Source organism: Borostomias antarcticus (genome assembly GCF_949987555.1).
Source record: "Borostomias antarcticus genome assembly, chromosome: 20".
Classification (NCBI taxonomy): domain Eukaryota; kingdom Metazoa; phylum Chordata; class Actinopteri; order Stomiiformes; family Stomiidae; genus Borostomias; species Borostomias antarcticus.
Window position 1 is genome coordinate 3,620,913 of NC_140253.1, and position 27,562 is coordinate 3,648,474.

The following is a 27,562-nucleotide window of genomic DNA, read 5'->3' on the forward strand; positions in this document are numbered from 1 at the left end:
AAATGTTGTTTGGCAGCATCTCTCTCGTAGCAGCTACAATATCAATTGTCTATAACAACAGAGAAGTGGAGGATGGGCACCTGTCTGCATTCCAAACACGACCATGGTCTCGCAATGTTAAACAGGATGGCTTATTTCCCATGGTAACCTGCGCTATGCAACAACCGTAGAGCTTTCAATCGCAACTAAGAGGTTCTATAACACTTCCTGGCTTCTGGCAGTGTCCAGTCTCCAGACGCTCTGATGTCACCGGCTGGCAGTCTGCATGTGAGGTGATTTATTTCAGCCTCTACGGTACAAACTGTTCTGGATTATAATTTATCTGAGTGTTTGTATGTGTGTGTGTGTGTGTGTGTGTGTGTATGTGTGTGTGTGTGTGTGTGTGTGTGTGTGTGTGTGTGTGTGTGTGTGTGCGTGCAGGCAAGCACAGTGGTATAGTGGAGGGTATATGGAGGTACACAGAGTACACCCACTTCTTTATCCATGGACCCACAGTTTACCCATTTCTTTAACCACCATTAATGTAAAAACGATAACATGTCTGCTACAGTATCCACTGTGTACCCTATACTAGAACCACCTCACCACCTCACTGCTGGAGATGACATTGATTTGACCTGATGATAACAGCCGATATACCTCACACTGCCCATTAGAGCGATTGAGTTATAGTGTTTTTGGTGGAGATTGACTATGTGGGTGAATGCTGATGCATAATCACACAATCACACAAGGAGAAAGGGGTGATGTTGTTTCTCTCTCTGACACACGCAAGCACGCACACACACACACACACACTATTTACAGTATTTCCCCCCCATTGAGTTCGAATTCAAATTCTAGACCGCCAGGCCCCAGCTACAGGACAGACCACAAACACATGACCACTACCACAGCGCAGGACTAACACCATGTCTACAGACACACTCTAATGACTGAACAAACCCCCTCCCCGGGAGCCAGGCGACACTGACGGTGACACGTTTGAAATACGGCGTCCTTGGTTAGACAGCCTATACAATATATATCTTATAGTTAATACCATTCTTCTCATAGCTCCATGGTATTATTTCCTGTTGTTGACAAGAAAAAAATCCAGCGTATAGTGACAGTGACTGAACGCGTGTCAAACTAAATACATGAATCATATTCCAATAGCCTGGTCAACCACTCTGGGAATGAAACGTCTCAACCTTTACGTTTCCTTAACCTCCCAATGGGTGCATTCAACTCAGTTAAACTGTAATGAATTAATCGGCTATTCATCATGCCTGTCACGCTGAGATAGGCCTTCGATCCTTCCCCCTTCTCTAGCCGTCCAACCAATGAGAGGAAAGAGAGGCACACTTGTCACACGGAGGAAATGCCTCGCCACTCTCTCTCTCTCTCTCTCTCTCTCTCTCACTCTCTCTCTCTCTCTCTCTCTCTCTCTCTCTCTCTCTCTCTCCCTCTCTCTCACACACACACACACACACACACATACACGCATACACACACATCGCACTGCAGCGGCCACTGCGTGTGCTCGATAAACCCAGTTTGTTGACTGGAATACTGTACTGTACACAGCCGTATAATAACCGAGTATGCCCGAGAGCCTGGACTAAATGCTGGTAGTGGAAATGGCTTCGTTGCGAATGGTTGCCAAACTCCCGGTGAGAGTTATCGGATGTAACCCGCCTTTCCGCTCCGTTCTCAAAGCAGCCCGCTCCCCGGTTACATTACTCCAGAAGGTAATTTCGAAGAACGGTTATGTTTTTCAACTTGTCAAATGAGCTCAAGTCTATTGCAGTCCGCTTGCTTTCAGAGTAGCCTAGGCTGGTTTTGTTTGCACCGTGTTGTAGTTTTACAATGCTATTGTCAACTACACTCAGATTGTTAGGAAACGAAATCAAAAGTTATAAACTTTAAGAGAGTGCGTATGGAGTGGCCTGATATGCGCGCAGGTGTCATTTTTATTTCCTGCTTCACACAATGAGGCGCTTCTAGCATATTCTATTTACGAAAGGAGATCGACCGTTATATAATGCAATCTATTAGCCTGTGAATTGCATGATTGGTTGGTAATGAATTGCCCTCTTTTTTCCTGATACTGAATGCATCTCATTAAGTGAAACATAGGCTATAACCTTTTTTTAACTGAATATAGAGGTGTGTGTGTGTGTGTGTGTGTGTGTGCGTGCGTGTGTGTGTGTGTGTGTGTGTGTGTGTGTGTGTGTGTGAGGCATGGCTGGGCATCTGTAGTTAACAATGTCTCTCGCTCCCTATCCTCATCGCTGTAAGCTTACAATCCTCAGTCCATGCATATTTAATAATATCACTCAGTTATGTATACGACTGCTGTGTCAGCAAAACCTGTTAAAACAATGACCAATGGCATATAGAAATATTTCCATATACTGGGGCTTGGACTAATGCAAGTGTGCAGTGTGTTGCCTGTGTGTGTGTGTGTGTGTGTGTGTGTGTGTTGTGTGTGTGTGTGTTTGTGGATTGTCACATACTGTATGCCATTGCCACTGAATCTATGGCAGCCTGTAAAGGAATGTGAAGAGAGAGGAGGATGGAGAGAGAGAGAGAGAGGGGGGGAGGAGAGAATGAGGTATTTACAGCAGCAGTGCCAATACACATTACCCTCCCCTGTCTCAACACAGGCGGTAACACACACTCATACATACCATATACACATACAATGTATGTCTATACAGACACACATGCACACACACACATACGCACACACACACACACAAGTGGCGTAAGATAGAAAGAAAGCAACTGTGCCATCATTATTGGACTGTGGGTTCCAGACCGTATTTATCACATGAACTTTGACCCATGACCTCTCATTCTACAGTACCCACGGTTACCTCATACCTCTGCTCATACACCATAGCTTTGACACTCTATACCCACATGTAGTAACATGGTAGTACTAGTCTGACAGCACTGGGACATGTAATAACATGGTAGTATTAGTCTAACAGCACTGGGACATGTAATAACATGGTAGTACTAGTCTGACAGCACAGGGACATGTAATAACATGGTAGTACTAGTCTGACAGCACTGGGACATGTAATAACATGGTAGTATTAGTCTAACAGCACTGGGACATGTAATAACATGGTAGTACTAGTCTAACAGCACTGGGACATGTAATAACATGGTAGTACTAGTCTGACAGCACAGGGACATGTAATAACATGGTAGTACTAGTCTAACAGCACTGGGACATGTAATAACATGGTAGTACTAGTCTAACAGCACAGGGACATGTAATAACATGGTAGTACTAGTCTAACAGCACAGGGACATGTAATAACATGGTAGTACTCATCTAACAGCACAGGGACATGTAATAACATGGTAGTACTCATCTAACAGCACTGGGTGGGGACAGTGGTTGAGCTCATCAGTGGAGAGCAGGAGGTGTATGTTATTCTAACCACATCCCTCATGGCTGTGCTTATTAGGCACATCATCTGGCGCATGTGTGTTTGTGTGTGTATGTGTGTGGGTGGGGGGTTGCTCAAAGCATCGCTACACTGGTGAACGTCATCATCTGGTTGTCATGACAAAGCCCCTCCAGCTGCCCATTTGTACTATCTGTCATCTGACACGATGTCTGGGTGAGTCACTCACCAATTACACCGGGGGTTGTGATTGGGTGAAATTACAGGGGCCAGGGGCCAAGGCACCAATGAGGAGCAAGAGCTGTAAGACCTCTGTCGGTCTTAAGGAGTCTGACGTCAAGGTCTTTGAATTCCTTCCCCTCCTCCTCCCCCTCCTCCTTAAAGGTAATATGTGAATATGTAACAAGACAGGATAGGTCACAGCCCCCTGCCAGCAAAGTCGTTTTGGATCAGTGATTTTTACAGGAGGAAGGAAGGTTGTTTGTCTGTTTCAGCCTAGCCAAGAAGAGCCGAGACGTTTCAGAGAACACTCATAGAGGGAACAGGAAACCCTGAATCGCACTGAACCGACGCCCCTGGAATAGAATCAAATATAATAGAAAAGCAGTGCATTACAGAACGCTGAAGGAAGTAATTTCATCTTCCTCTCGCTCTCTCTCCCCGCCTGGCGAACGCTGCTGTCTCAGCTGAAGCTGCTGGACTCCGAGTGTGAATCTGAAAACAACCCCCCTTCCAGGGTTATTTTAGTCTGATGAACCACTGTCATCCCAACCACTGAGGCATGTAGGGTTACGATGAGAGAGAGAGAGAGAGAGAGAGAGAGTGAGAGAGAGAGTGACAGGAGCGATGGATGGGGGAGAGAAAATGTGGACTTCAGACATCAGACTGGTGAGACACCGGAGATTGAGGGAATGGGAGCAAGGGAGGGAGAGATAGAGAGAGAGAACAATTCAGGGAGGGAGAGAGAGTGAGAGAGAGCTTTTCCTTTTGAGAGGAAGAGCCTGTTTCCTCCAACCCGTTAAAGTGCTGACTGGAGAGACACAATGCATGCATGTCCTCTGGTGAGCCACGCAGGCTGGATGGGGAGAGCAGAGTCCTCTTCTGTTATGTTCTCTTTCTCTACCTTCTTTTCTCTCTCTCAGCCCCCATCCCCTCTCCTTTTCTCTCGGACCCCCCCTCCCTCCCTCCCTCCCTCTCTCTGTTCCTCAGGCTGCATAGTGGGTAGTCAGCACCCGCATTCTCTCCCTCTCTCTCTCTCCATCCCTCTCTCCTTCCTTCTCTCTCACTCCATCCCTCTCCCTCCCTCTCTCACTCCCCCCTCCTCTCTCTCATCTCCAGGTTGCATAGTGGGCAGTCAGCATCCCCCTCCCCTCTCTTTTTCTATCTCACCCTCCATCTCTCCCTCTCTCTCTCTCCATCCCTCTCCCTCTCTCCTTCCCTCTCTCTCCATCCCCCTCCCTCTCTCCTTCCCTCTCTCTCCATCCCCCTCCCTCTCTCCTTCCCTCTCTCTCCATCCCCCTCCCTCTCTCTCCATCCCTCCCCTCTCTCCTTCCCTCTCTCTCCATCCCCCTCCCTCTCTCCCTCCCTCTCTCTCCATCCCCCTCCCTCTCTCCATCCCTCTCCCTCTCTCCTTCCCTCTCTCTCCATCCCTCTCCCTCTCTCATCTCCAGTCTGCAAAGTGAGCAGTCAGCAGCCTCCTCCCATAGTGCAACAGTGTTGTGGCCCAGTGGCTCCAGTCCAGATCATTATTTCTCCAGCAGGACAGAGAGAGACAGCCAGGCTAACAGAGAGACCGGCAGTGATCATGCAACCCCACCACAAGCACTGCCCACGCCCACGTAGTGACCGATGGGTCATAGAAGGCCAACCAGCTATCAACAAACATTCAGCTGTCCGGCGTCCACTAGTCTCACATAGCCAGACCGATCTTCACATTTCGTTTACGCTGTGTCAGCGCTGGAGAAAGGTCTGGCTGGACTCGTTCCCATTCGGGGATAAGGGGCGAAAAAATGCAGAATTTCTTTCAAGCCAATCACAGTCGTCTTCAGTGGAGCGGTTGCTAGGTTGTTGTTTCACTGATTGATTGAAAAACACCTGCATTGCAGAACCAATCAAATGTCTTTAGGGCGGTCCTTCCTAATGGGGCGGTGAATGTTTTGTTTTGATTCTCCACTCCAGTTTGTTTGGAGGGCATAGTTTCTGGAAAGGTGGGTCTTTCACCTTATTGGAGATGTAGGCAGTGGCTCTGGTAGAGTAACGTCAGTTTTTGGCACTGTTCTAGCGACGGTTTTCAACAGAGATGTCTCGAGACTTTTCGGAGGCGGGGATCTCGAAAGTCTGGCTGTTACTCATCCTCTCAAAGGGACGATCAAACACAACGTTTTACATGACGTTCACCCTCAGCTGAATGGAACTCCGTCCTCAGACACGCACAGAATGGGAATTGGGATTCTGGAATACGATGAATTCCTTCTGTCTACTTTGAGAGAAGATCCTCTCTGAGAATCGTGGGGGGTTGCGCAATCTGCTGCCTGCCTCAAAAAAAAGTATTCCCTGGCCTATTATCGCTGCTGTTCCATTTTCCAAATCCATTACTGCTGTCTGGGAGCCGTCAGTTGTCTTTTCCAATAACGTAATCTATTATGTCTGTGATCTCCCTTGGGCACAGCAGCCATGCTGCAGAGAGAGAGAAGGGGCAGGCCGAGACAAAACTGTGTTTCTGTCAACGTGTAGAGATGAGAGACACACACACACACACACACACACACGCCTGGCTGCGCATGCTCTCCAAAGCAGGCTCAGATTCTGTTGCATTGTCCCGCTTTGTTTGGCTAGAAGCCACTCATCTAGCCATGAGTGTGTGAGTGTGTGTGTGCGTGTGTGTGTGTATATCTGTGACTTGATCTCCTCATGTGAGTGGCCAGTTGCATAACAAGCCCACTGTAACTATCCCTCCTCCAGCTAACTGACTGTCAAAACAAATCATAATAATGAACAGAAAGGCGTTCCTGTTTGATTCAGTACTACACTGACTCTGTAACAGTGCCTGAGAGGTCCTGAGTGTTGTGGAAGTGTGCATTTATGTACCCTGTGTATGTGTATTCCTAGACATATCTGTTATGTAATTATGTACACACATGTATTCTATTCTATTGTACACATGCTGTGCTGTACGTATGGATGTATATAGTCCTTGTTCTTTTTTATTGCTACTATTCATTTTCTGCATCTGCATTTCCCACAAAATTTTAGTATTCGTTTCCCACAGAAATCTTTTGTTTGTGTGTCAATAAAAACCCGGGGACTTCAGCATAGTACTCCCATGTTTCTGAATACTACAGTACTACTGTAATACTACTAATACTACTAGTACTATTACTACTACTACTACTAATAATAATAATAATAATAATAGTAATTCTGAACTTCAAGGGTTTTTAATCGCCAGTGAGGGGTGACACAGCACACACACACACATCTTCAGTGTCCTCTGCATTTCTCTCATCCAAGCGATCCTCCTCCAGGGAGGAGCAGTGGGCTGCCTCGTTGGAGGCGCCTGGGGAACAAGTCCAAGTGCTCAGTCCAAGCCCTGGTCAGGGATCTGACTTAAGAGCATCTGTTCTTCTGCATATTTTTCGTATTGGGTTCTTTGGGAGGAAACGCTTGTGAACACGGGGAGCACATGCACAATCCGGACAGAAAGGCCCAGAGACCACCGTGTTGAGCAATTTGGGGGGTTCAGTGTCTTGTTAAAGGACCCTTCGGCACAACGCCGGGGGATGGGATCGAACCGGGGACATTCCGATCCCCAGCCGGCCTCACTACCTACCGAGCTGCGTGGGTGAACTCCTCCTAATAGCTAACTGTGAAGTACAGTTCACACACCGTGGTGATTAAGAAGTGAGTGAGTACACTGTGTCCATGGAAGAATACAGTGAGAGTGGTGTGCTCCGTAGACCTGCGAACAGCAGAACTCTGTATAGTCTCAAGTACATCTGTACTACTGATCACTGGTGCCTACATTGCACTCTTTAACAAATCGTCACTGTAGGGTGAAATTGAGATTTTTATTTATTTATTTTTTACATAATTGAAAGCTGGGACTAGACTTTACAACCTCTGAACACTTCCCAGCCCTGGGACCAATTACATGTATTCCAAACAGGTCGTCATATGTAATTTTATGCTTAAAAACATAGAAATTGGACTGCTCTTTTCAACGTTCTGACAACGTGCCATTCCAGAGTTAAGTGGTCTTCACCCCATAGCGGCGAAATGCATACTCACCCGAATGTCAAATAAGAACATTCCCTCTCTCTCTCTCTCTCTCTCTCTCTCTCTCTCTCTCTCTCTCTCTCTCTCATTCTCTCTCTCTCTCACGAGGAGCAGAAGAATATGAATGTAGACGCTCAATTGTGACTGAAAGCTCCATATCCTCTCCTGCTCCTATTGACTCTGCGTGTGAGAAGAGTGTGAGCATCATACCAATTCTGGCACGGAACCCTGGAGAGAACATTTGTCTGAATTTCATTAATGTTCCGCAGGAGAACGGGGCGGGACAGGAGCTTGAAAAACAGGTTTTTACGGTGACAAATGGCTTAAAAATGCTCTTTATTTCAAAAGGACATTTGTTACAGTACATTGCCTTGCAGTTAAATCCGCGTTGAGAATGCAATCTGCAGCTGGTTCTAATCGTCCCGGACGGATGCTGACCCTTTAGTCGTTGTAAACCGTGTAAACCTCACAATAACATAACCATAGTCTTAAATATTGTCTTGGTATCTCAACAATATCGACCATAATTAATGCACCTTAACCACGGGGGAATGTCCTGACTTCGACATCTCTTCCCTGCAGCACATCCACCACAACCACACAGAATAACCATGACCTGACAGAGAAGAGAGAATGTTCTGTCTGTCAGTCCTGCTCCTAATAACTCATCCTACTTCTGTCCTGTCACTGGCTGGCTGGTGTCATTATAGGCTAGAAGGCAGACATGTCTCATTACCATCTGTGTGTGTGTGTGTGTGTGTGTGTGTGTGTGTGTGTGTGTGTGTGTGTGTGTGTGTGTGTGTGAGAGAGAGAGAGAGAGAGGGGAGGGAAAGAGACCCTATAAAAAAAGATAAATGTGTGTGTGTGTGTGGTGTTTGAGAGAGAGAGAGTGTGTGTGTGTGGTGTTTGAGTGAGAATGTGTGTGTGTGTGTGGTGTTTGAGTGAGAGTGAGTGTGTGTGTAATGTGTGGGTGTGGGTGCTGCTAATGCATGAGGCAGGCCAGGTGGACCGCATATGAAACTGATTGAATTTTAAATGGAGTGTCACTCAGCAGCCTTAGACAGTTGAGGTTTGTGTGTGTGTGTGTGTGTGTGTCCTGTGGGACTGTGACTGAGTTGAAGAGGAACACAATTTTTAGGTGGAAAACACACACCCTCCAGAGAAGACTGGGGTATGGAAGAATACTAGACACCAGCTGACCGCCCTGAGCACACACACGCGCACACACACACACGCACACACACTCTCACTCAAACACCATTCACACACACACACACTCTCACTCAAACACCACACACACACACACACACTTAAATTATACGCTAGATTATACTCTTAGTTACTTGTTTCAGAAAGAGGATGCACTTGTGAGTTCTGGCAAGTAATAGTACATTGGCTTTTCCTACGTTAAATGCAATTATTGTTAATCGCTTTGGATAAAAGCGTCTGCTAAATGACTGTAATGTTATGTACTGTAGTAGTAGCAATATTATTAATAGGATTGTCAGTACTTTATTGATCCACAAGGGGAAATTGCACAAACAGAGATGAATAGGTATAGAGTCTCAATGGTTCGATCAGTACGGAGAGAGACTGTATATAGTAGGGTCAATGCTACAACGGATGACCTCTTAACCATAACCTTAACCCTAACCCATCAGAAGGCGGGGCTGTTAGGGTCAAAGAGCAGATCTCCCTGTCGTTAAAACGTCAATTCAAATAAAATAAAATAAGCTTTCATTTATCACCGGGGGCCAATAGATGAGACCCACATCGAGAGCCAACATGGAGTGACAGAACCACAACGTATAACTCAGGAATATTAAAACTTAGATTCACAAATATTAGCTTTTACCTGCTCCCATTCAAGCAACACTGTGGCATCGTCAGACCAAGGAAAGTCTTGATTCGTACTATGTTAGACTCACAAAAATACTAAGTCGTCTTTGATCAGTTATCAGTTATTATAGATGAGTCGTTGCTGCAGTACCTTCTTGCTCTGCCATCATTGCCAGTGACATTTCTCGCCATTGGCCAAGAGGTTAAGCCACCGAATCTTGGGACACCTTCCATCCCAAAAAATAACTGCAACTTGTGGTATGATTTCTTGTTCTTTAGTTATTCAAAAGGAAATCATTTTGGGGGCTTTTTGTAATAGGTCCACGCGATGAAGAAGCCTAGCCTTTATGTAAGGTGTTCATTATTGCTGCTTGATGGGACAGGAAGTGAGCCACCTGTCTAACAACTGTAGCAGGAAGTGAGCTACCTGATCACTATAACCTGGAGCTCTCCTCCTCAAGCTCTTGATTTAGTGTTGTAGATACAAGAGAATGGGCCAATCCCGATGTCCCCCCTAAACCGCCAGCCCTGAGTCTGTGAGGGACTTGCCGTCACCTTGTAAGTGGTTGAGTGCGAGCGGCTGCAAGGGCTCGATATGGTATAAAAAGGAATGGAACAGCACTTCCGACATCATGTTCCGTTGATAACGGCAAATTATATTTCTTACTATTGTGGGTTTGGGATTTTTTATTTTACATTTCGAGTTTAGATTAAAGTTTTCCTTGTAGGGCTACATATAGTAGTGTGCAGTCATTCAGATTCACCACCTCTCCCCCTCTCTCTCTCTCTCCCTCCCTCTCTCTCTCTCCCTCTCTCTCTCCCTCTCTCTCTCTCTCTCCCTCTCTCTCCTCTCCAGCATGCAGAACAAGCATGTGAAGGGCTTCTGTCACTAGACTGGTCCAACTTGCTTCACTACACTTAACCGCTGCTCTCTCTCTCTCTCTCTCTCTCTCTCTCTCTTTCCTCCTCTTCTTCTTTGTTCTCTTTCTGTTCCCCCTCTCTGTGCTCTCACTCAAATGCCTTTCCAATGGTGGAAGTTGGCCATTTCAGGGAACGTTGACGTTCGGAACAATGACACCACAGGTGACGTCTTGGCTCCACTGCATCTGTCAGCGTCGACCATCAGCTATAAAACGCCGAGGTAATGAATCCGTTGTCATTAATTGCGCTGCGCTCGACGCCTGCGACTTTAGAGAACCGCCGAGGGTCATTTCTTAGTTTTTGACGGACGCTGACAGCTGACGCTGACGGACGCGGTGGAGCCGAGAGGTCACAGCGCAGGTCAGTCTTGGACCAAGACGTTGTTGCCCTAGTAACCGAAAGCTCAATTGGTTCCATTGAAAGGGTGTAAAGTGTACCTGATAGCTCACCGTACAGGCTCTTAACCTGCCTCTGCATCCATACTTCTCTACCTCTCCTTTTCACTTTCTCTCTCTGTCTTTCTCTCCATCTCTCTCCCTGCCCCTCTCTCTCTCTCCCTCTCTGTCTCTACCCGCCTCTTTCTCTCTCTGTCTCTCTCTCTCTCCATCTTTCTCTCTCTACCTGCCTGTGAGAACCAAAAGAGGAAAGAGAATATTGTCCTAATGCAAATAACCTTCATGGTAGAATAAGGCATGGGCTTAATCACACACACACACACACACACACACAGACACACACTATAAACAAATATTTTCTCTTGCTCACACACAAACAAACACACACACACACACACACACACACACACCCTTGATAGCAGGTGGTTTAATTAGCCCGGGACCATTTATCACAGACTTCGTCCTTCCCACATTCACCCGTGATTGATACCTCATGCTGTGGTAAGAGACGTGTATGTGTACATTGTGTGTGTGTGCGTGTGTGTGTGTGTGTGTGTGTGTGTGATTGTGCGTGTGTGTGTGTGTGTGTGCGTCGATTCCATTCACTAAGTAGCTTGAGGCACTGCTGGGTTCTCCAAGGCCTCAATCTATCCAGGGAGGGGAGTGATGGAGGAGAGAGAGAGGGGGGGAGGGAGAGAGGGAGGAGTGTTGGAGGAGAGAGAGAGGGAGAGAGGGAGGAGTGTTGGAGGAGGAAGAGAGGAGAGTGAGGGAGAGGGGAGCGAGGGAGGAGAGGAGTGTTGGAGGAGGGAGAGAGGGGAAGAGGCAAGGGTGTATTTTTGATTTGAGCGTTGGTGGGGACATTAAATGTGAGCTTGCGTAATGCAGCGCGGAAGCCAAATTTCTTTTTGCCCTATACAGTATAAATTAAACATAAATTTGAGCTACAGTCAGACCTGATCATCACGATGGCTGGTTCTTTAAACTCCTGGGCTGATGATCATGCATTTGGCCCACGTACACTTGCTGCATACATAACTGATAGGGTTCAATACCCCTAACTCAGAATACTTAAACATTACAGTACATGTCTTGTTTGTTTACTAACTTTATGCAATTCAGTGGGTGAGTGAGCCTCGTCATGTCTGAAATGTGGCCATGTTTGAAATGGTAGGCAAGTCACTGCTGTTAATACGGGATTATCCCGTATTGAAAAATAAAATGCACTTTCACAACTGAATCAACACGAGACGCAAGGATTTTCCCGTATTTATGTGCACAGAACTGTTGATGGAGGCTCTGAACTTTTGTAGCCGTGCAACCAAATTCACCCAGATACTACAGCCAGCCTCTCACGCGTTAGTAAGAAACGGCAAACCAATCATATTAGTGATATTGGGCTATGGAGGCGGGACTAGTAGAGAAGGAGATCTGTTAAGCTTTTGTGTACCAAATTATTGCTGGGGACAATTCAGTGGTCTCTGAACATTGATGGGGACATGTCCCCAGCGCCCCCCCTACATTATACACCCATGGGAGGAGGGGAGTGATTGAGGAGAGAGGAGGGGACGGAGGGAGAAGGGAGGAGGAAGTGATGGAAGAAGGAAGGAGAGGAGTGATGGAGGGAGGAGGTGAGTGATGGAGGAGGGAGTGATGGAACAAGGAAGGAGAGGAGTGATGGAGGAGGAGTGATGGAAGAAGGAGGGAGGGAGGGAGGGAGGGAGGGAGGGAGGGAGGGAGGGAGGGAGGGAGGGAGGAGGAGTGATGGAGGAAGGAGGGAGGAGGAGTGATGGAACAAGAAAGGAGAGGAGTGATGGAGGAGGGAGGAGGAGTGATGGAGGAAGGAGGGAGGAGGGGAGGAGGAGTGAGGGAGGGAGGAGGAGTGCTGGAGGAAGGAGGGAGAGGAGGAGTGATGGAGGAAGGAGGGAGGGGGGGAGGGAGGAGGAGTGATGGAGGAAGGAGGAGTGATGGAGGAAGGAGGGAGGAGGAGTGATGGAGGAAGGAGGGAGAGAAGTGATGGAGGAAGGAGGGAGGGGGGGGAGTGAGGAGGAGTAATGGAGAAAGGAGGGAGGAGGAGTGATTGAGGAAGGAGAGGAGTGGGGGAGGGAGGGAGGGAGGAGTGATGGAAGAGCGGAGTGAGGGAGAGTGTGGAGGGGCCATAACTCAGCTGTGACAGGGCCCATAACCACCCTGGTCTTGCCTGATGGCCAACCATGGGGGAAATGAACTGCCTGTCAGAGCCCTGATAAACCCTAACGCAGAGAGGGGGGGGGGGGGGGGTGGTGGTTGTTTAAGGCCGTATTCCAATGACTCTTGAAAGGAAAGCTGTTTCAAGGAGTCGTCTCTCGAGGACCCGGGCAGTTCTCGCCGTTATATTAGGCGCAGGTCAAAGACTAACTTTCCGATGCTAGTCACATCTTCATCTGTCGTCTCCGACTCTTTTTACTGCGCCTAATAAAGCCTACAGGCAAGGGGGCTTTATTAAGCGCAGTAAAAAGAGTCGGAGACGACAGATGAAGATGTGACTAGCCTCCTTGCCTGTAGGCTCCAGTGAGTCCTCGGTTACAGAACATGGTCCTTCTCCTGGGGGGCCCCTGTCTGCACGTAGAAGCCGAGGGGCCACAAGGACGCCCTCTTGTTCACTGATGTTTCAAGGTTTGCTGAGCTGTGATGGAGAACACAAGTCGGTTTGCCACTTCGCTGCTGCGCCCGCCAGCTCTCTCCCTCTCTCCCTCCCTCCCTCTCTCTCTCTCCCTCTCTCTCTCCCTCTTTCTCCCTCTCTCTCTCTCTCTCCCTCTCTCTCTCTCATCCTCCCCCAGCTCTCTCTTCCACTCTTCTCCTCCGTGTCTGTCCCTCTGCAGTATCTGCCCCCTCAAGCTTTCTTTCCTCTCTCTCTCTCTCTCTGCTCTCTTTCTCTGCTCCCTCTTTCTCCTCGCCATCTCTATCCACCTAGAGCTGCCCCTCTACAGTAGCTGCCCCTCTAGCTTTCTCTTCTCTCTCTCTCTCTCTCTCTCTCTCTGCTGTGCCGATCTCTCCTCTGCGTAATAAATATTTCCCCAGCTCCGTGGTTGTGTAGATAAGCAGTGACCCAGGTCAACCTGCGCAGCAGCGTGAGGAGAACTCATTCTGAAACGCGTGAGCGTCACTGGCGGGCGACGGCGAGGTGTTATTGGCATATTGATTGGAGGGGGAGGAGGAGGAGGTGAGGGGGGAGGGGTGGGGGAGGTGTTTTGATGACACGTGGGTACAGGCGGCCAGACGCATTTGCATCTGAGAGAGAGCGACGTGAGAGAGCATTGGGGGCCACCTAGTGTCTGGTCTCCTCCCCTCCCCCTCTCCTCATCCATACTCCCCTCTCCTCCCCCTCCCCTCCCCCTCTCCTCTCCTCTCCTCCCCTCTCCTCATCCATCCTCCCCTCTCCTCCCCTCCCCCTCTCCTCTCCTCTCCTCCCCTCTCCTCTCCTCACCCCTCCTCTCCTCCCCTCTCCTCTCCTCCCCGTCTTCTCCTCACCCCTCTTCTCTTGGAGACACACGTATTGTATCCAGTTCAAATATGAAGTCTCCGACGCTACTTCAGGCGAGGCACGGACGTCAACGCCGGTCTAGTCGGCAGAGGCTGATCAATCACACCCCGTAATGATGCAACCTACCTGCTGACTGTCAGCTGTCTTAGCATTGGTCCAGCACACTAGAGTGGATGTATTTAAGCTGTCAAAACATGTTATTGTTCGCTCTTGCCATTACTGCTGATTAGGGCTGGGTTAAAAAAATTGATTAATCAATTCTGAATCAAATGATTCATGAATGAATCCCAAAATCGATCTTTTATTTAATGAATGAATGAATAAATGAAGGAATGAATAGTTCATTAATTTATTCAATGATTCATTCATTCATATCATTTTTGGAAATCAGTATCGATACCCAGCCCTAGTATTGATGTGTTGCATAACTTGGCAGTCATGTAATTAAGGTTACAGCTAAAAAAAAAACAGGTTTTAGTAACACTAACCGAATCGATATTGAATCGAATCGATTCTGAACCTTGTGAATCGGAATCCAATCGATCCTTGAAATTCTAATCGATACCCAGCCCTACTGCTGATCGCTTGCAATCTGCGTGCTCGCACCACCTCCTCCCCTGCTCCACCTGTGTCTGTCGATGTCGTCTCTGTTATCATCGTTGCTCTCTGTTCCGGGGGTATTGCTGCATTCTTCTGGTATTCCACTATGCGTCGGCTAGTGGAAGCCTGGGAACTTGACTTGCTTAGTCTCTGTGGCGCTCCATGGTGATCGTGGGCCGAAACATCTTCGAAGGGCCATCCAGCGGTCCGTCCGGTCACCATGGAGGCAGAGGCTTTAGGCTGTACTCCTTGTACAGCAGTCCCCCTGTGGCTCTCTTTGACAGTCTTAGTGGGCTGAGTTACCTCCGAGCGACTTCCCGATCGCGGCCCACTCTGATCGTCATAGAGGCAGGGGGCTAAATCATGCCGTTCCCTCTTCCGACACTCTGGGCCAAGCTGGCCCAGAGGGGGGGGGGACATCTTAATTATCGCCCTCCCCCTACCATCGCGCTTTCCACTTTGGGGGGCAGGGGGCCCCCCAAACAGAGCACACCGCCAAAATTCCATATGCTGTATTTGCTGCATGCACAATAAATGGGTCAATTTTGACTAAAGTGATCTTGACTGAAATGCAGATCTGTGCAGAAGGCTCTTTCAGACAGCAGACGGCGCCCAGGAAAACACAACAGTCTGGTCTGCACTGTACATCCTGGTCACTGCCCACCCTCACTGTCATGGATACGGCGTAGTCACAGGTGTTGAATGAGCTGTCACAACGTTTCAGGAACACACACACACGTTTAGATACTCTATCTCTCCTGAGTCCTGACCCCTGCTCTTTCAACATTTGCAGTATGCTAAACTCACACACTCACACACACACACACACACACACGTCTAGATCCTCTTGCCCTTGAGTCCTGATTCACGCTCTTTCAACATTTGCAGTGTGCTAAACTCACACAAACACACACACACACACACACACGTACGTCTAGCTCCTGAGTCCTGATCCATGCTCTAACAACATAAACAGCGTACTAAACACACCCCACACACACACACACACATCATCAACCAGATCACATACTGTAGCTATTCATGGAGAGCTGCTCCAAGACACACTGCTTTTGCTAAGAGTTATGAGGAGGAAGTCAATATTTTTTGCTCTCCCTCTCAGTCGCATCCCAGCCTTTCACAGCGGTTTGTGAATATCGATTCTGGATAGTCAAGGTTTGGTTGGCAAGAGTCTAGACTGTGACACAAAAACATAATGGAGACCAACGCACTTTTGAGCACTTGCACCCAGGTAGTCTAATCCCCAGAGAACTGGAGGATCAATATACAAAGAACTTTTAGAACTGCATACAGTTATATTCTGAAACAACTCTTAAGATACATATTTCTGGGCGTGCTGCCATAGTTGACGGTCTACTGAGTATTTTGGCTTGTCTGGGCAGTGGGCATATGCATTAATCTCCGAGCAATATGTTTCATTAATGCATTCTGGGTTTGAATCAGACCATGAGACAAGGGTAATAGAGGGGAGGAGAGGAGGAGGGGGGGGGGGAGAGGGTGAGGACGACAGGAGGAGAGGAGGTCTGGCCATGTGTCCCCAGGCACAGTGAGGGCCATCGTCACCTGTTCACTCCGGCCGATGAGTCTCTGGAGAGCGCAGGGCGGCGTGGGACCGTCTGGTTTGTTCTATTGGACGTGGCTAAACGGTGAACTGCGGGACCCATAGCTGAAGAAAATCCACTCACTGGGGCGTCTGTCTGCCGGCCTACCCGTCTGTCTGTCTGTCGGCCTTCCTGCCTGTCTGTCTGTTTCTGTGCGGACGCTGTATAACTGCCACGTTTGGTGAACACAGATTAGAAAGGCATTCTGAGCAGATCTGTTCCGCGTAATTTTCAAATGTCAACGCGGAACACATTCCAGCGTCACAGACCGTTGAAGTGGAACGGCCTCTAGGAACCTTCCTTAATGTAATATTGATTGGACGGGCTCCCAGCCTGAAGGACACGGGGACAGAGGTGATTGGCTGTCAGGTTCCATGATGTCAAAGTGACGCGGAGAGTCTCGGCCGAAAATCGTTCATCTCAACGTTAGGAAGGATGAAGGAATCCAGTCGAACACTTCTAATCAGGACTCCTGTCTCCACCATCATGCTCAAGGTGTGTGTGTGTGTGTGTGTGTGTGTGTGTGTGTGTGTGTGTGTGTGTGTGTGTGTGTGTGTGTGTGCACGTGTGTGTTTCCAACTGTAAAACCCTGCTAATCCACTCTACCAGATGGGTGCTTGTATGGATTTTAATGGAGGAGGGTCAATGGTCTGTCTCAAGCAGATTGTTAATTTACTCGTTATGACCTGTGCGCTAGGCTGGCGTCGCCATCCTGATCACGTGAGCTCGCATCCTGTTTCTCTCCACAGAGTCCCACCCGACCAGATATTGGTCGGGCCAATCGCAACCACTATGGGGCGGGTTTGATATGACTGCTCCCACTTGATACGACGACTAACCCACGTTTCGTTGCTCTGATTGGTTGTAGGTCTATCCAATTGTGGGGCGGCTGTGGCCCAGTGGTAGAACAGGTCGTCCAATGATAGTAGGGTCGGCGGTTAGAATCCCGCCTCCTCCTGTCCACGTGTCGAAGTGTCCTTGGGCAAAGACACTGAGCCCCAAATTCCATGCTCCCACGAGCAGGCTAGCACCTTGCATGGCAACTGCTGCCATTGGTGTGTGAATGGGTGAATGAGAGGCCATCATTGTAAAGCGCTTTGGATAATGGCCTGCGCCCGTTGGTAACACCCCTCGGAAATTGAAAATGAACTTAGAACGTCCAGAAACCTTTTGTATTTTTGTGGTTCTGGCGAAGCCAGGCTAGCTCGCTACTGGCTCTTCAGATAGATTGGTCTGGAAACCCACGGACCAGTGAGTGTGGGGAGAACTGGATCAGGCTTTCCTTGAAGGACTCGCCTAAAGTGTGAAAGTCACAGGAGGGGACACACACACACACACACACACACACACACACACTCCGTGCATATCGTTTGATCATCCTGCGTTAAATATTCAAATGTCGATAGGGTTGGTTCTCCATCATCACCGGTGACCTAGTGGATGACAGCAAGTCCGGCCCCCTGGAGCCATTACCCATAACCACCCTCCTGCGTCTCAGCCAGTTGGAGTGGGGCTCCATGACCCTTCCTAATAGAACGTAATGAGGGTTAATGTTACTGTATTAAACAGGTCATTAATTCACTTTGACCTGGCTGCACCCTGCTGGCTCCTCGGAGAGATGGACTGCCTCTTAACCCTAAGGCCTACTGTGGGGATGACGGTGGTTAATATTGTGTGTGTTTGTATGTGTGTGTGTGTGATTGTGAGAGAGAGAGAGACTGAGGCAGAGGGGGGGAGGGAAAGAGAGAGAAGGAGACAGAAAGAGGAGATATACCTTTACACACAGACAAACGATAGTCACACACACACACACACGCACACACAGGCAGCGGCGCGGTGACCTTCTCTCCCAACCATAAAGCTTCACACGGCACACGATTACCTCTCAGACTGAGATTAGTGAGGGTGAATCACCCCTGGCTGGCAGACACTAGGGACGCTCGCAGGGAACTGAACAGCCACAGTCAAACATGGACCCCTCCTTTCCTCTCTATCGCTCATTTCATCAGACAAGAAGAAGGAGATAGGGAGGAGGGAGATAGGGAGGGAGAGGAAGGAGATAGGGAGATAGGGAGGGAGGGAGAGGAAGGAGAGAGGGAGGAGGGATATATGGGGGAGAGGAAGGAGAGAGATAAGGAGGGAGATAGGGAGGGAGAGGAAGGAGGGAGAGGAAGGAGAGAGGGAGGGAGGGACATAGATAGATTGGAAGGATATGGATAGATAGATGGATGGATGAATGGATAGATAGATACTTTATTGATCGCCCAGGTAGGGAGGGAGAGGCGGAGAGGTACTAGAGGGATGGAGACATGGAGTCACACACCCAGGCCAACACTGGGGAAGCATTTGTGGGTGTGTTTGATTTAAGGAAAAAGCACTTCTGGGCCTGTTCCATGATATGTCTAGGAGGATAAAGTACACCACTTCTATTGACCTGAATTGCCGCCCTCTTAGGTTTTTATGAGACCAGACACTCTGTCTCCTCCTCCGTCGCTGGACGTCTGCAGACGTATGAATCAGCGGGGCGGGAGATACTCGCGGCGGCACGACCAACCGGCGTGACTGCCCACCGCGGCCATGAAGGAGATTAAAGATCGGGCTCTCAAAATGTCTCCTCTTTATATTTAGGGAGCCTCTCGGGTGTTGCCCGCCCCCGCCCCCCCCGCAGACGTTTCGCAGTTGTTGCTGGGCCTCTGTTGTGAGGCAGCAGCTGTGGGCCCGGCGCCAGCCCACCGCGCCCTGGCACGGCACCCAGATTAGAGATGGCATTTTCAGCTGCCGGGTTGCTGGCCGACTCCTTTGATTTTTTTCTGCTGGGGATTGTTTGCCGCGTCGATATTTGCCAACGCCGCAGTTTACAATGGACAGACGTGGAGGAAATTTCATTCATTATTTCATTTCATTTATTATTTGTTCCGACCAAGATAGTAACAACTCAACAGTTTACACAATCCTTGGCCAGAAAGGAACAGGAAGAAGACAACTTATTAACCCTGCCCCTTACTTGAGGGGTGCAGATAATTGAGCTCTCTCTCTCTCTCTCTCTCTATCGTTGTCTCTTTCTCTCTCTCTCTCTTATACATGCTCTCTCACTCTGCCCTCCCCCTCTCTCTCTCTGGTGTCAGGTTCAACTAAAGCAGCCTCAATGGAGATGTCATCAAGCTCTCTTCTGCACTGCATCAGCACCCCCCAGTGGTAATGAACTGTTATTACAAATAGAAAAAACGTTTTATTTACAGTTTAGTTAATCTAACCTATTTCCCCTTTGCCCTTCTGGTGAGAATTTCAATTTAACCCAAACCAATAATCGAAACCTAATATCTAATAATGGTGTCTAACTCTAAAAGTGTTTCTCAGTTAACTGTTATGCTGTTTCATTGTGTGCATGCGTGTGTGTGCGCGTGTGTGTGTTTCCCCAGATGTGTGTGTCCAGTATAAACACGGCCGGCCAGTGCTGGAGGTTGTGCTGCCCTCCAGACAGGAGAAGTGTCAGTTCTTCCTCAGGCCCATGATCATGACCGTAGGAGACCTCATCACAGATATGCACCGAGAAGACCCTGGGGCCACAGCCGCCGTCCTCACCAAGGGTAGGACTGGGACGCACACACACACACTCAAACTCACACGTACACACACACACTCTCTCACATACACACACACTCTCACATACACACACCCAGAAACACACACACACACTCACACGTACACACACACACACACACACACACACACACACTCTCACATACACACACACACACACACACAGAAACACACACACACACATACACTCACAAGCACACTCACAACCCCCCCCCCCCCCACACACACACACACACACGCTTTCTCTGTCTCTCCCTCTCTCCCTCTCTCTCTCGTCATTTCTATGGAACCCAACCCCTCCCCTGCTGCTGTGTGCCCTGCAGAAGGAGAGAAGATGGCCGCCACCACCCTGATCGACAGTCTGCTGTTTAAGGACTTCCAGCTGCTCATCAACGACGCCGTCTACCACGTCCACTCCCCCCAGAGAGGTATGTCTACCACGTCCACTCCCCCCAGAGAGGTATGTCTACCACGTCCACTCCCCCCAGAGAGGTGTGGCCAAGGAGAGGTGGAAGCACAGAATAGAAAGTGATTTGTGCTGATGTTGAAGTATCTAATCATCCCTCCTCCTCCTCCTCCCTCTCTCCCCCATCTCTTTCCCGCCCTCCCCCACCTCTCTCCCTCCGCAATCGTCTCCCACTTCCCTCGCCTTCTTCTCTCTACCTCCTCTCCATCTCCTCCTCTCCCCTGCTGTCACGCTCTCTCATCATCACCATCACTATCATCATTACCATCACGCCATCATCATCATCATCATCACCACCACCAATACCTCCTCTTCATCTCCTCTTCCTGTCTCTGCCCCCCTCCCCCAACAGAGGCTGTGTCCAGTGAGCACGTCCCGAACATGAGGGACACCAAGCACCTGGTGCACCTGCTCCACTCCGCCCTGCACCTCCCGGAGCACCACCTCCTGCAGGAGAGACGGCTGCTGGAGCGACTGGGCGGCCTGAAGCAGCAGCTGTCACCCCTGGAGGAGGTGGGAGGCGCGCACGCACGCACGCACGCACACGCACACACACACATACGCCTTACCCTAGCCGCCCATGTCACTCCCCCACTCCCGAGCCGAGCCATTAAAGATCACCGTCTGATTTTAACCCATCGCCTGTTCTCGCCCCCTCCACCACAGATGAAGGACCAGATCGCAAGTCGGGCGGAGTTCCAGGCGTCCCGGGCGCTGTGGGGGGGCCTGGCCCTGCTGTCCGTGCAGGGCGGGGCCCTGGCCTGGCTCACCTGGTGGGTCTACTCCTGGGACGTCATGGAGCCCGTCACCTACTTCATCACCTACGCCACCAGCATCGGAATCTTCTCCTACTTCGTCCTCACCAAGCAGGTATGGAGGCGCGTCAACGCCGTCGCCCACCGGGGGGCCAGGGGTTCAGCGCCCTGGTCTCGCCAGATCCGAATACCGTATGACAGCCGGATCCCCCGGAGGGAGCGGCACGCTCCGGGCGGCCGCACCCTGAGGGCGTCTGGTGTAATCCCGGCTCGAGGATTCGTCGCGCTACAGCGATCCCCTGTGTGTGCCATTCTTCATTCTTCACTGACAAAATTCAGGAAATTATACAAGCAGACAGTGCCTCCATATCAAGTACAGGATATGTGTTGTCCCAGTGTCCACTTAAAATCAATACCATGACAATTTTATCCGATCAACCATAAAACCCTGGAGGACATTATACAATATCTGAAATCCTCCTCCTGTTGCCTTGATATTCTGCCTACAGGCTTTTTCATAAAGGTATCTAACTGCATGGCCTCTGATGTACTACAAATTGTAAACACATCGATTCTTTCAGGTGTGTTCCCACTAACCCTGAAAACTACAGTCGTCAAGTCACTCTTAAAAAAGAATAATCTAGGCACCTCACAAATGAACAATTATAGGCCCATATCAAACCTCACATTTTTAAGTAAAGTCACTGAAAAAGCAGGGTTTATTTTTCCTGCATTTTGTTTTAAATGTCCTTTTATAATGTGTTTTGTCTTGCATTTTTAATGACCTTTTATAATGTTTCTTGCACTTTGTCTTGATGCTTTTAATGTCACATGTAAAACACTTGAATTGCCTTGTTGCTGAAATGTGCTATACAAATAAACTTGCCTTGCCTTGCCTCTAGGCCTGTGTAGAGGAGTGTAGATCAGCCTTAAGTCATCACCAATCACTTACTGTAAAGCTCAACACCTCAACTTAAGGTGTTATGGTTTCACATGTTCAATATTGTATGAAGTGTCTCTCAGAAATACCTACACAACAATGGAGGCCAAAGAATAAATGGGTTGACCTCCATCCTCTCTCTCTCTCTCTCCCTCTCTCTCTCTCTCTCTCTCTCTCCAGGACTATGTGTATCCTGATGCCAAAGACAGGCAGTTCCTGCGCTACTTCTACAAGGGAGCCAAGAGGCAGCGCTTCGACGTGGACAAGTACAATGAGCTGAGAGACCAGCTGGCTGAGGTGCTTCCTACCTGCTAGTCTGAGCACGTTCTACACAGCACTGGTTCACATCTTTGATTTTCCAATAATGGCCATGTCCATTAGTGGCTTTTTGCTGACTGTGTGTGTGTGTGTGTGTGTGTGTGTGTGTGTGTGTGTGTGTGTGTGTGTGTGTGTGTTCAGGTGGAAGAGGACTTGAGACGTCTAAAGAATCCTACCCAATTGCAGCTGCCAGTGGAACAGATCCAGCCCAAGCCATGAAGAGTATTTTAACAGATGCGCGCGCACACACACACACACACACAAACACACACACACACACACACACACACACACACACACACACACACACACACACACACACACACACACACACACACACACACACACACACCATGCACCACACACAGAACACCCTAATGCCACCCCCCCCCTCCCCCCACACACACACTGAAGGACTGAAGCAGCACTTTCATCCCATTTCTTTCTCTTTATTTTGATAATGGTGCCTTTTTCTAACTGATACTCCATATCATTAGAGTTTTGTTTACACAATAGTATTTAAGTATTGAAATAAATATGATGAAGCGTTTCTGGAGTATTGATCTTCTGTCCTTTTTACCTGATCAATTTCAAATATCTATAGGATAGTAGTACCAGTTGCAATCTGTTATGGCCAAAACGAGATGAAATCGACTCCAAACTGCTCAAACGGGCTAGCTAGATTGTGTTGGCAGAGAGGAATACAATGATGTGCATCTCATGACATTTAGTCGATTTTACTGCCTAATAGATCAACCAGAAGACGACAATTGGACATTTACAACCTAAACACTTAGGCTGCAATACCCAACTGAATGGAAGTCAAGGCAGTCATTCTCCATAGCTTATAATGAGATTTAATCAACTGGAAACAGCTTGTTTGGCCGAGACGAATATAATGATGTCACCCTCTTGACGGTTGTCCAATGTCCTTGACCGTTAGATGACCTAATAGAGTGGTATAGCCTCCCAACTGAATGGTCATAGTGATTATGTTCCACAACAGATGACTCATATTTAGGGAGTTCAACCATGGGGGATAGATCAGAGATAGTCAGAGTATGGTCAGATCATACTGTAGGCCAACCGTGACGAAGTCATGTCGTTAGGTGGGGAGTCTGGAGGACTTAGTCAGATATGCGCTCTCGACTTCTGCGATCACTGATTGGCTCTGTGCTTAGAGGCGTGTGCTTCAGGCGCAGTGAGGATCTCTGAATAGTACGGCTGATCAGAAGCCCAGCTCTGCCTAGGTTCTGGATGCTCCGGAGATCCACGATCATTAGCTGAGAATCTGCTTTGAACAAGGCACTCTAGATGGAACGAGAAACCAGGTGAGCGAAACCCAATGGTCAGAAGAGGCATGTTATCATACTACACTGAATCCTTTGATTTGGCTGCAAACAGTCGCACGTAAGCATAACTACATAGGACGCATGCAAACAACGGACTGGTGACAATGCATCTTTGCTGGACAATTAAGGAGAGTATTGTCTTATTTTCTGTATTTCCAGAACTGAAAGGAAGTGCTCAGGGGGCTTCAGCAGATTGTCTCAGTTAAATACTATGCACATAAAATGAAAATCACATTCATATAATTGAAGAAAATACTTTATCACTAACACATACTGTATCATCTACAGTGACTTGAAAAGTCAAATAATTTTTAAAATCATAAATACAACCCTCAAACACCTTTTTAACAAATACATCTAAGCCCACTCACTCATTCACCAACTGTACATGGCTACATGCTGATGACATGCATCATTAGCCCCATTGACTTCCATTGTAGCCAAGTGTGCACCTGCAGAACAACTCAGTACTGATGCGATCAGAGATGTTATAGTCGCTGTGTGTCAGGTTTATGTAAAACAGACTGAGAATAGGCCCTAAAGTCCAAAATAGTGAACTTATCCTTTAACATCACTTGGATCATTCTTGCTTTAGTTTAACCCATAATCAACTAGACTTTGCACAAGTTAAGTAATTTAAAATTGAGTCAGATAATTTAGATGTTTTGGTAATAATACACTGTCCAGTTTACCCTTCCTCTGTCCGGCTAAGGGGGCCTAGTTTTGCTATTACCAATATTAAACATCCTAGTCTTCTATGTGTTATAGCTACAGTTTCAGAGACCCAATATACCCCTACGACAGTATAAACAAAGGCAATTACTAAAAATCTAAAAGAAGAAAAAAACTGGTTCGAACTTCAAAGATCCAGGATCAGACCACCTTCCCCCAATTCTGTCAGTCACCACTGGCAGGGACACCACATGACTGACCTAAGATCGGCCCCCAGGAACAGCTTCTTCCTGCTCCATCCTCTGGGCTGCTCCTTCCTCTCCTGGAACCGCTTCAACACTGGAGTGCAGGGAAACCATATCCATGCCCTCCCTCTCTGCTGGCCTCTGCCCCCTGGTGGCCTGGAGATACACAACACCAAGAGTCAGGAACAGGGGGAAATGAGCAGCAAGTTAATTATCACAGGCCTACATGAACAGACCACAGACCACAAACAAAACAAGAACAAGTCTATCAGCAAGCAAATAGGCAAACTTGGTAGTTAAGTGAAGACTTGACTTCTGGGCGATAGCTATAATTCCCCTGACTGGATAATAACTTATATATAATAGAACAGATAGAGGGCAGTGGTGGATATCACTAAAGTCAGCACCACCACTATCAGCACCACCCTGATGACTACAGCTGTCAGAGGAGAGTCTGGAACAGAAACAGCAGATGAGGAAACTGATCATCATCAGATCAGGCTGTCAAGTGAAAAAATTAAGTGACAAATATGTAAATTCCATTTCCAGTCAAAAGTGCTGCCACAGTACATTCTCTCTGTATTCTCACCATTTATGTAAAGGGGGGCGGGATCTGCTCTGTTCTTCCTGAAGTTGCAGATGATTTCCTTTGTTTTTGTGGTGTTCAGTGCCAGGTGAGCAGACCATCTCCAGGACAGCAGTACTATTTCCATCCACTCTCCCTGTAACACTCTCAGACCCAAAACAGTCAGATGGAAACCTCCGACTTTTTGAGACAGCAGAGCCACAGCCCAGCTGTCTACACACTGCAGCTGCAGTACACAAGGTCCAGAGAGAACTGCTGTCCAGACCTCCACTCTCCCTGGTGTTTCACCTCCAGTCTACCAGCACAGCGGCTGCCTCCTCCCACCAGCCTCACATCATCAGGCTCTGGACAAAGACAGGAGACAGTCAGACCCTCTGACTCTATTTATCCTAACAAAACACAGACATACTCTTTCTCATTACGTCACTCCAGGTGAGAAACAGGTTGAGAGACAAACTGATTTGTACAGTACCTGAGCAGGTGAGTCCAACAGCATTGCCAGGTGAGCAGGTGTTTCTAGCTGAGCCAGAGGTGTCACAGTCCAGGAGACAAGACTTGTTGCCTTTACACTGGAACTCTTTTACCCAGATTGGACCCTTTCCTTCTCCATAGAGCGCCCCCTGGAGGGCTGAAGGAGCCCCACAGCCAAGCTGCTGACAGACCACCTCTGCATCCTGCCTGTCAAAGTTAGCTTCACACACTGAGGCCCACGACTGATTAGACCTCACCTCCACTCTGCCAGAGCACAGACCAGGTCCATTCACAAGCCTCACAGACTCTGAAGAAAGAGAAATACAGATGGTCAACATGAACATTATAATTTTTGGTAACATAATTTTTCAGAAAAATAATAAGTGTGAAGATATCCAATATTTTCAGATAATACAGCATTATCTATCAAAATGTTGCCATTTTATACAATGTGCATCCCTTCAACAGATAACATCAGCTTGTATCCAGCAAAATAGATACCTGATAGACTAGGTTGAGTCAGACTAGGTTGAGTCAGACTAGGTTGAGCCAGACTAGGTTGAGTCAGACTAGGTTGAGTCAGACTAGGTTAAGCCAGGCTAGGTTAAGCCAGGCTAGGTTGAGCCAGGCTAGGTTAAGCCAGGCTAGGTTGAGCCAGGCTAGGTTAAGCCAGGCTAGGTTGAGTCAGGCTAGGTTGAGTCAGACTAGGTTGAGCCAGGCTAGGTTAAGCCAGGCTAGGTTAAGCTAGGCTAGGTTAAGCTAGGCTAGGTTAAGCCAGGCTAGGTTAAGCTAGGCTAGGTTGAGCCAGGCTAGGTTGAGCCAGGCTAGGTTAAGCCAGGCTAGGTTGAGCCAGGCTAGGTTAAGCCAGGCTAGGTTAAGCCAGGCTAGGTTAAGCCAGACTAGGTTGAGTCAGACTAGGTTGAGTCAGACTAGGTTGAGTCAGACTAGGTTGAGTCAGACTAGGTTAAGCCAGACTAGGTTGAGTCAGACTAGGTTGAGCCAGACTAGGTTGAGTCAGACTAGGTTAAGCCAGACTAGGTTGAGTCAGACTAGGTTAAGCCAGACTAGGTTATTTGCCCCGGTGTGTATGTTTTCAGTCGCATGTGTTGGTTGGTTGGTCACCAATAGGTTCATACTGCACTCATACTGCACCTTTAACGACTGTTGCTACTGATTGTCTGGCAGGAGTGTAAGCCCTGCCCTGACAATGAGCAGGGAGATTTCCCTAACTCAGGTGAGAATGTCCCTCAGCTGGGGCCTCACACCTCTAAAGGTGCAGTATGCGGTTTGTGATTTCCTGTTAGACATTTTTTGAAAGATTTTGAAAAATCCAACCGAGCAGGCAGGTTGACAGACAGGTAAGTCATGTAATCATTTGAGTTGGCAACTCAAAATGATTGGATGCACTTGTTACAGTCCTGCGACTTCCACAGATTTATTTCATTTTAGTGTCAGAACACATTATTCATTGATTGCCGTCGAGATGTAATGAGAATTTCCAAAGATATAACAAAAAGTGCTTCTGAATCGCATATTGCACCTTTAACCCTAGACTAGAAAAATAGGCCACTAAATTAA

At 48.2% G+C, this 27,562-nt stretch overlaps 1 protein-coding gene across 1 annotated transcript; it reads left to right on the forward strand.

Annotated features, from left to right (window-relative positions):
* Window positions 1–1,552: 1,552 nt before the first annotated feature.
* Window positions 1,553–23,119, forward strand: LOC311322486 (calcium uniporter protein, mitochondrial-like). Its single transcript, XM_084454556.1, has 8 exons — window positions 1,553–1,733; window positions 19,705–19,774; window positions 19,999–20,166; window positions 20,503–20,607; window positions 20,998–21,158; window positions 21,312–21,515; window positions 22,521–22,637; window positions 22,800–23,119. The coding sequence occupies exons 1-8, from the start codon at window positions 1,608–1,610 to the stop codon at window positions 22,875–22,877; spliced, it is 1,029 nt and encodes a 342-aa protein (XP_084310682.1). The 5' UTR covers window positions 1,553–1,607; the 3' UTR covers window positions 22,878–23,119.
* Window positions 23,120–27,562: the final 4,443 nt, after the last annotated feature.